General features: G+C 35.3%; 1 protein-coding gene across 1 annotated transcript; it reads left to right on the forward strand.

Annotated features, from left to right (window-relative positions):
- The first annotated feature begins 444 nt into the window (after window positions 1-444).
- Window positions 445-10,031, forward strand: lamp1b (lysosomal associated membrane protein 1b). The gene is given in 6 exon segments (NM_001326532.1): window positions 445-733; window positions 3,013-3,218; window positions 5,109-5,231; window positions 5,328-5,394; window positions 5,485-5,649; window positions 8,538-10,031. Coding segments are annotated over 6 exon segments (762 nt in total). The 5' UTR covers window positions 445-672; the 3' UTR covers window positions 8,678-10,031.
- The last annotated feature ends 53 nt before the right edge of the window (window positions 10,032-10,084 follow it).

Here is a 10,084-nt window from a genome sequence, read left to right on the forward strand (position 1 = left end):
GGGATGGTCCTGAAATCTTTAGCCTGCTTGTAAATTGTCTCTGCATAATGTAACACATAGGAGCATCCTGAGTCACATGCGCCCTCATCGGTTTACATATCTACATCACTTCTGTGAGCTTGTTAATGCAGTTTTGCCAAATGTTATTTTCCCCCCAAATATTTCCTTTGCAACACTACTACAAGGTAGTCAGTTTATCGACTATTAATTATATATTAGACCGTTTCTATGGCTGAAGGGTGACGAATCGTCAACTAAGTGCAAGTGCGTGTTACGGGAGAGGTGGAACAACGAATATGAATAATAATACATTTTATTATAATTTAATTTTGTTTATTTAGCCGCATCACATCATAGTATATTTGTCTTATTAGTCCTAAAAATGAAGAAACCAAATTTCTAAATTAAAAACGAGAAAAATACGCGCATGCGCTTACTTGTTTTAAGCGGCCGCTCACGTGACAGTGGTGTTTCCTGCTGCGAGAAACTAAACAAATCTGACCTACTGCGTTTGTAATCAGATGTAGATTGGGCACAACGGCAGCTCAAACAGACCATTTTCCTCTGCTGCATAACGACAGTTATCTGGCTAGATAGCTTGGAGACGCTTATTAATTACACTGACATCATCTGTTTTTATCGAGCGTGTTTTGATTTACTTTGGCAAGAAACATGATCTCTATCATCCCCAAACAAAACAGACCCGTCGGGGCAATTTTTAGCCTGCTGTTAGGTAAGTTTGATTTTGATATACTGTATTTTGGGATGGAGCACTATTTGGGTTGGTTATTTTTAATTGGTCAGTTCATTATTGTTATTGTAAGAGTCTAAACTACGTGACGCCGTGGCTTATTTATCTTTGCTTTTCATGTTTTTTTCTTTATTAGAAATAGCGTTATTCATGTAATACCTTGGTCTAGGCCTGCTGTGTCAGGAAAGCTGAGATAATGATTGATAATTTGGGAGGAAATAGTTTTAACGTTACTTATTGATGTATATCATTTAAAACAGTGGTTCTCAAACTGTGGTACGTGTACCAATAGTGGTACGCAGGCTTCCTTCTAGTGGTACGTGGAGGAATAAAATATGTCATGTACATGCTATACACATTTCAAAATTTTTCAAAAATTATGTAAATAATATGCCATATGTGACATTTAGCCTATATTTCTGAGGTAATCTGCCACATTTTTTTTTTTACTTTGCAGAGTTGTAGCTGCTTTACTGGGTCTACTACGCTACTGTATTTCAATACTGCTCATTTTTGTGGTACTTGGAGAGACAATTTTTTTCTGAGGTGGTACTTGATGAAAAAAAGTTTGAGAACCACTGATTTAAAATGTATCGATGTCGTTACAGAAAACCAACGTCATTCTACGGTCCTAACAGTTACCTGAATATATGTATTAAAGGAGCCCCCGTATAATTTCGACAAATAAGAAAACATTCGTACAATAAAAATGAGCAATTCCAATACATTTATATACATAAAATGAAGACTCATTATCATATCAGAATCCACCAAAACGTGCATTGTTGTAATGTGCTTTTGACGGGTCATCCCCTCGTGGACGCCACCATGTTGATGTTACATTAACAGCTTTGTGTCCGAAATGTTTTTCGTTCTGTCTGAATAGTTACTACTTCTGAATATGAAATTTATTGCTGTCAAAAAAAGTTATATTCTACATCCACTATGTTGTCATTATCATATGACCTACCAGTGTTAGTTTTGTTGGTTCAGTGCCATTCATCAATCCTCTCTCACGGCCTCATGGAAAAGAAAAAAGTGCTCAGTAATAGTGCACTTCAGAATCTCAGCAGAGTACTAGGTCATTTGGATTGAGGTAAAGTTGGTTTTATATTCCCACATTCAGACTTTCTCATTAATAATATAATTTTAGAAAAGTATTTTTTACAAATTCTAAATATTTAAATTATACTAGCAGCCAATGACTATCAAAGTACATGCAAGTTATTCTTGCATGTGACTTCAGTCAGAATGTTTAAAGTACTGTCGTTAAGAAAATATGAGTAGTTGTCACTGAAAGAATGTGGGGATATTAAACCAACTTTACCTCATAGTCATTTGGATGTTTAGCCTACTGTTTTTAAAATTAAAAATCATACATGTTACACAGCTCACATACTGTTTTACAAAAGCTACATAAATGTATAATGCAGTACATTTTTATTATTATTATTATACACCTTTTTATATAAGACGAATGGAATATTATTTTAAAAATGTTTGTAAATTGAATCTGTTTTTCTTTCTTTCTGATGCAGTCTCATGTCAATCTATAAGCCCTGCTTTAAGTAGTAACAATAGTCAAGTAGGGATAATAAAAAAAAATAAATGAAAAATGCAGACCAACATTCTGGGTGTTCGTGGGGTTTTAAATGGCAAAAACAAAACTTTAGGCTTTAAATAGTCCTAAGTTCACTGGAATATGGTCTTGTAAGTCTTCAATCACTTTAAACGCATCTTAAGTTACCTTTGGTTATGTAAAGCTACCCAATCGATCCAACACATCTCTATAAAACTTTTAAACTTTTTGTAACTGATATAACATTATGTTTTAAAGAGATTTTATTAAGTTGAAAAAAATTGCTTGTATACAACTCTAGGGTCTGATTATTTGACACATTTAAAATATGTGACTAATGGTCGGGTCGGGTTGGGTCGGGTCGGGTCGTGTGTGTGTGTGTGTGTGTGTGTGTGTGTCATTTATTTATTTATACATATTTTTTTCTGTTGGGCCATTAAGAAAACCCTTAGCATTTAGCCCTGTACACGTCTAAAATTTCTTTCTTGATGGTCTTAAAGTCGTAAATTTGACTAGGTGCAACCTGCAGTAACCTTCAACATTATGCTTCTAGACCAATAAAGCTTAGTCTAAAAAATGGCTTATACTATTGGAATAAGCATAGAAAAAATACTGAGTGCATCTAACCACTGCTACAACTTGTGTAAAACCTTGTAAAATAATAAAGTTATCGTCATTACAGCTCTAACCATACACCAGACTTTGACCTCCAATGTTCCGACCACTGCGGCCACCCCTGAAACCAGCTCTCCTCCGGCCTCTCCTGTCACCCCAGGACCCCCAGAGCGGGGCAACTACAATGTCACCAATGCCAATGATACGGTCTGTCTCCTGGCACGCATGGCCCTCCAACTCAACATAAGCTTCACCTCAACCTCTCAGGGCAAGGTACTTACAGTATCATTTTTAACTATTTTGCTAGAAGCTTGAAATATTTAGCTAAATATCTCCTCTTATCGGTGTATGAAAACACAGTTTTATGCTATTTAAACAACTTTTTAGATGACATTTTAATACCATGAATACAATTTTAAATTTCCATCGTATAAATTTGAAATGGAAAAAGACTCCTGCATTTATTTTTATGACAAACAATATGTATATCACTGTTATTGAAAATCTTGGCTTGTTGTGTAAATAAAGGGATTTGCCAGGCTAAAGAGATTTTTATGCAAGTAAATGGGTCAAGGACTAAAAACGTTTTTTAAGTATTGAAATGATAAAATTGCATAATAGTTTACATATTTTCTTCATTAGAATGTTCCCTGTTTATTTTTTCGTCTGAGGTAGAACTAATGACAATCACACATCATTAACATGATTTACCAAGGCGTCCACTACAAGGGGGTCAGCCCTTCAATAGAAATAGCTTTCTGCAATATTAGCTTTCTTTTATTTTACTAATTAAAAATGTATAATATATACATGTGTATTTGACCCCCCACCCCCTATAATGGTTCATACCACTGTGATGCATTCAATCATGCCAATCAATGGAAGGAAAAATATCATTTAACAGTATGAAACTGGCAGTTCTAGAGCACTGATAGGCATCATAGGTATTCACAAAAACACATTTCTTGTAAAATAGGTGTTTATATCTGCATATAGTCTAAAGAAAAGGCAAATTGGGGTTCAACCTTTTAATAGGTAGAAATAGCTCTCTATGCTATTGTGATTCATTCAATCGCGCCAATCAATGGAAGGAAAAATATCATTCAACAGCCTGAAACTGATGGTTCTAGAGCACCGATAGACATCATAAGTACTCACAAAACGTGTTTCTTATAAAATAGGTGCTTGTAGCCCAAAATAAAGACAAATTGGACACATAATTTGTATAGTTTTGACCTACAGTAGTCACTAAATATTCCTCAAAACACTGAAAAGTATACATTTTATTGATAAATTAGATGTAATTTAAATGCATTCATAAATTTGATTCACTGATGCATGTATTACCAATCTACTACCGAAAAAGTTGACCCCCACAAACGTCAATGAGTAATTCGCACACTGTTTATAAGTACAAGTTAGAATGCATTTTTACATCATTTTTATATTTAAGATACATTTTTATATAATATTTCCGTTACACTGAATGGTGATGGAGCATTTCTTCACATTTACACAAAATGGGTCATTTGAAACATGTGAAAGGTTAATTCACCCCAAATAAGTTACTCTCTATTTATTCTCCCTCAAGTAGTTTAAAATCTTTCTTCTTTCAGTTTCTTCTGTTGAACACAAAATAGGATGTTTTGAAGAAAGCTGAAAACCTGTAACCGTTAACTTCTACAGTAGGAGAAACGCATACTATAGAATTATTGGTTACAGGTTTCCAGCTTTTTTCAAAATATCTTCTTCTTTTGTGTTTAACAGAAGAAATGATCTCATGAAGGTTTGAAACAGTGAGAAAATGATGACAACATGTAACTATTCCTTTAAAGTAGACTGTATGCTTTTTTTGTATAGACCATTAAGAGGGATGTAAACAAAATCAATGGTCGTAGTGTATTTCCTGTTTTACATTTTTAATTTCTATAACCAAAAACAGCCACATATTACTTAAATATTGTTATGATAGCTGTTTTAACAGTAAGTTATAAGTGTATTGCCTCTTGTAAAGTTATGAAAGAGTTTGATAACAAGCAGAAGATGTTCATGGGCCAATGACAAGACCACACTGAAATGTCCTTTATAAAATCACTTTTGTAAATGTAATTTGAATTTGCTACAGTGTGCCTTATCTAAATGTAAACTTGTCTTGCATTTCAGCTTGTCCAGGAGGTCTTGAACTTGCATCCAAACCTCGTTAAATTCTCTGGATCCTGTGAGTCGGACCGTGCATCTCTGATTCTCACAGAGGACAACATTACTCTGACTTTCAGCTTCTCTTTAGTAAGTATTGAATCCCCTTCCTATTAGTTCCCATGAAGGCGCCCCCTAAAATGACCTCTCATCATCACATGTGAAACATGTTTGTTTCCTTTTCAGAACTCCACATCAAACAAGTATCATCTTAGTGGTTTGGAGCTGTCAGCTTCATTGCCTGATATGGCTAGTAAGTCAAAATTAAACGAATGATAGAAGATTTAGCTGTTTTGTAGTTGTGTTTTCTGAAAAATTGTATGAATTGTTTTTTTTTTTACAGAGGGTCTTGTGGTCAGAAACACCACACTGAACTACTTGGTGGGAACGCTGGGCCACTCTTACATGTGTCAGAAGGAAAAGACCTTGAGCGTCACACAAAATTTCTCTCTCAACACCTTCCAACTTCAAGTGCAACCTTTCGGTGTCAAGGGAGATTTTGGAGCAGGTGTGTTTTTCTTTCTCTTCATACCATTTCTTAGTTTTGTCCTTCAATAAATCTTCTGGCTTTAACACACAAGAATAAAGATACATTTAATGCTCTTCTGTTTATTGTTGAACACCTTGTGATTAAATAAAAAGTGCTAATGTGAGTGTAATTAGGTGTAAGTAATATGAATAACAGCAAAAAATAGGCTAATTTTTTTGGTTTGATACACCATTTAAAACATAGTCGACCAATGAGATTTAAATGCTTTTATGAATGCACTATATTATCTTTGCGTTAAATTACCACTTATGCGAGGTGTTTGTAATGCAGCGTCTATGGGACTAAGAGTAAATTTGACGTTATTCTCTCTTCTGGCTGCTGTCATCAGTCTGAGACAATTTTTTTCTTTTTTTGAAAGTGTTAATAACATTATCGTGGCATTTTTCTTATATTATTTAAGCAAATAGGGTTGTAAAAAACACTCTATACTCTCAATACTCTCTATACTCTCAATACTCTCCGATTAACTGCGCTGTAAGTTTACCCAACTATGATTACTTCCGCTACTGAGAAACCCAGAAATGTGAAAAGGGTCTATTGGCACTTTTGTTCACATTCCTGGAGTTGCTAATTTTACAGTAAACATGACTTAGTGGTGCTCAAGCACAAAGTGGTGTAGGCGAGCACTAGGGCTGGGTGATTTAGGGAAAAAAACAAATCTAGGTTTTTTATAAAGTTTGACCGATTTAGATTTTTTATTTTTTTTTTTATTGTGTCACTAGTCTTCTCAAAACATTACAACAACATGACTGAAGTAACATTCTCTTTAAAAGTAACTTGAAAAACCATCTGGTTAAAGAACATTGTATTTTTAATGGCCATGTCATACAAAAATTGCTCAAGGTGTAAATAAATGTAAAACAAATTCACGGGTTAAATAGCCTTGCTGAAGATTTGAATAAGAAATATTTGTGTAAATACTGCATTTGCAGGAATACAGACAGATGTATTTTTGCAAGTTTTGCTGAGCCTAGGAAAGATTGGCTGTCAGCTCGGCTTAGACTGTCTTCTGATTGAATGACAGTTTGTAATGCTGCTGCCTTTTTCTTAAAAAGATACAGTGAAAGAAAAAGGACTGAACATGGAAACTGTAAAGCCTAATTTAACCTAATGTGTGAAGTTGTGGACGTATAGCAGGAGCAAATACAAGCACCAGATGTGTGTCTAATATAAAATAATAAATTTAATCTATTTTTCTTTTTCCCCCTGTAAATACCAATAATTTGATGCGCTTTGCTCCACTCTCTGTATTATGCTGCCTGATCTGTCTGGTTTTCAACTAGGTCCGCTAAATGATGTCATGGGGGCGGGTACTTTCATTTTCACTGCTACAGTCCCTCACTACTACTCTCGTTCAAACCAAAAGATCGGCGCGGTTTTTCACATGGTAGGCTTTTATGTCCTTCATACATGTTGAGATCGAGTTTATCGACTTGTTGAGGGAATGTCTTGACAATCCACACAGACGTGCAACAAGTAAAATCCTACATGACTTCACGCTTTAACAGGCAGTCAAGCAGGTCGCACACCAGAAGTGACACGGCGCGGACATGAGAGTTTAAACTATCACACACCAAACGGGCACATTCGCATGATATTTAACATGAAACTAATCAGATGGCGCTCTGTGGGCCGGCTGAAATGAGAACTGCTTCGTGTATCGTGGCTGGGCAGTGCCGGTGTGTGTATAGAAACCTGTTCAGAATTCTATAATCCATTAATCGAAAAAATCGGAAAAATCGCCTAGCCCTAGCGAGCACACATTTCTAATGATAAAGATGATGCATTGAGGCAAGATGAATGTTTCATTAGAGTCTGAATACAAAATGATGATTTTGCGACTACAGTAGATCAATCACTGCATCTCCTCTTCTGTGCAACAAGAGAGTGTCAGCTATGTAAATTTGTGCAGCGCCACCTGCATCTGTGCGTGAACTTTGTAACGACATTGTGTGTGACTCATCGTTGCAACTCCACATCAAATAATCATTGAGGAAGATCTTGCTGTAGTATTTCTCACAAACGTTATGTGAGATCTGCTTCCTTCATGTCTGTCACTGTGCTGTTTATCTGATGCAGCCGAGGTGGACATTGAGGCACACTCTGACAGGCACGTTGTCTACTGGGTGTTTTGAGCTGAAACTTTACAGACACATTATGGATACACAAAAGACTTATCTTAAATCTTGAAAAAGGAGTAAAGTAGGTGCTCTTTAAAGGTAAATTTCACCCAAAATTGAAAATGTACTCACTATTTACTCTTACTCGTGTGTTTACAAATCTTTTAGAAGTTTTTCTGTTATGTTGAACACAAGAGAAGATATTATAAAGAAAGCTGAAAACCTGTAATTATTGACTTTCAGAGTCAAAACAAATGCGACGGAAGTCGATGATTATCAGTTTTCAGCTTTCTTCAAAATATCTTGTTTCATGTTCAACACAGGAATGACACTAAACAGGTTTGTAACAAGTAAATGATGATACTTTTTATTTTTGGGTGATCTATCCCACATAAAACATATTATATAATAATAAATAAAAAAAATCAAACTCATATTTAATATAATGGGAGATTCAGACACTCTTGGCATAGACACATTTCTTCTCTTAATGTAAATGAAATGTAACCGCCTTAAGTAATTCATCCTGTCATGTTTACTATTCTGAATCATGTCTAAAACATTGCATTACTTGCATATGTTTAAACAAATCTCTCATTGGTCTCAAATTCTTCATTTATGAATCACTTTGAAGGAAAGCATCTGAACTTGATTAATGAACTTGAATGAATAGTGCAACTAAACTGTTCGTTTGCTTAACTGCTTATATTTATTCCTCTGTTCTAGCTGAGGAGTGCGAGTTGGATGAGGACGACATGTTGATCCCCATCGTTGTGGGCGCTGCATTGGCTGTTCTAGTGCTCATAGTGATCCTGGCGTACCTGATCGGCAGAAACAGGAGTCACGCCGGCTACCAGACCATCTAGACTCCCCTCATGAATCATCTTTAAGCCAGGATCTGGAGACGCCACTGATTTCTGCTCTAATCTGGACTGCAGCCATCTAGTTTTTAACCTGCCCTGCCCTCTGCTGGTGTCTCCCACTGCCTCTGCTCAGGTGGATCTGACCTTTCCTGGACTTTCTGTTGTATTATGTTAAACATAGTATAATTAATTCATACTAAAGGGCAAAAGAGGGGGGCTGTAGGTCAAGCTTGTTTCCAGCAACCAGATTAAGCTCATCTATCTGTTGTGTCATTTAGGCTTAATCTGGGTCTCTGAAAACATAGAATTTTTTGGTACCTCACATTCTTTAATTTATCGTTGTGTATTTATTTATAGAACTAGGGGGATTTAGGGAAACTGAGGATGGTTGTTACTCAGTCTAAAAGGGACTACAAATTTGACACTTTTTTTTTTTTTTTTTTTTGGGTTAATAGTTGGGATTATAAAAGACAGGATTGCTTCTGAGATTCACTAGATTGGACATTTTATTGCCGTTAACAAAACCTTGCATAACAGTTTTGACTTGGATGTTAATTCTATCATTTTTAATAAGGAAAAGTTCGACCTGAGAGAATTTATTTTGTAGAATAGAGTACCTGTTGATGGGATTGTTCCCCCCAAAAAGGAAATTGAAATTAATTTACTTGCCTTCAAGTGATTGCAAACCTTTTTTTAGTTTCTTTTGTCTGATGAACAAAAAGATATTTTGAATATGTTAGAAACATTTAACCAATCACTTCCATAATAATGAAAGCATACTATAGAGGTCAATCGGTTTCCAACATTCTTCTCCATCATTAAAAAAACAAACAAACTCAAAATGGCTGAGTAAATGATAACAGTTTTAAGTTTGGGGTGAATTATCCTTTTAATAACACTAAATGTTTCTTTGTGTCCCCTCATACTACATATCAAAACTATATAACCCGCTTGCTTCCATTTAGCATGGTATTTGCAGACATTCAGAAGCATTAAAGGGAAATTCTGCTAGATTGCTGAAATATTATGGTTTTGCACTATGGGATGTACAAAGGGTACGATTTACACTGACATAAGCAGAACATTCTCAGCAACTTGAGGTAGGTTTAAATTATTATGGACCCAGGTAAATGGTTAACTGTTACAAACACAAGGAGTGCACTGAGAGAAACACCGTTTATCATAGGGTAAATGAATCTCTCCTTTATAATGGGCGTTCATATGGAATGATTGCATATGTGGAGTTGTTGTGGATATTGAAGTGCTGCCTTGATTGCTGTGAAGTTCATATTGTTTTAAGGGAATGCGATTCTAAATTTCTAAATAAAAATGAAAAATAAATAAAAGATGAATTCTACTGGTTGTTTATGTCTTTTAGTTAAATATTGACAGTAACAATAAGCACAAAAC

Source organism: Danio rerio, chromosome 9 (genome assembly GCF_052040795.2).
Source record: "Danio rerio strain M-AB ecotype USA chromosome 9, GRCz13ab, whole genome shotgun sequence".
Lineage (NCBI taxonomy): Eukaryota > Metazoa > Chordata > Actinopteri > Cypriniformes > Danionidae > Danio > Danio rerio.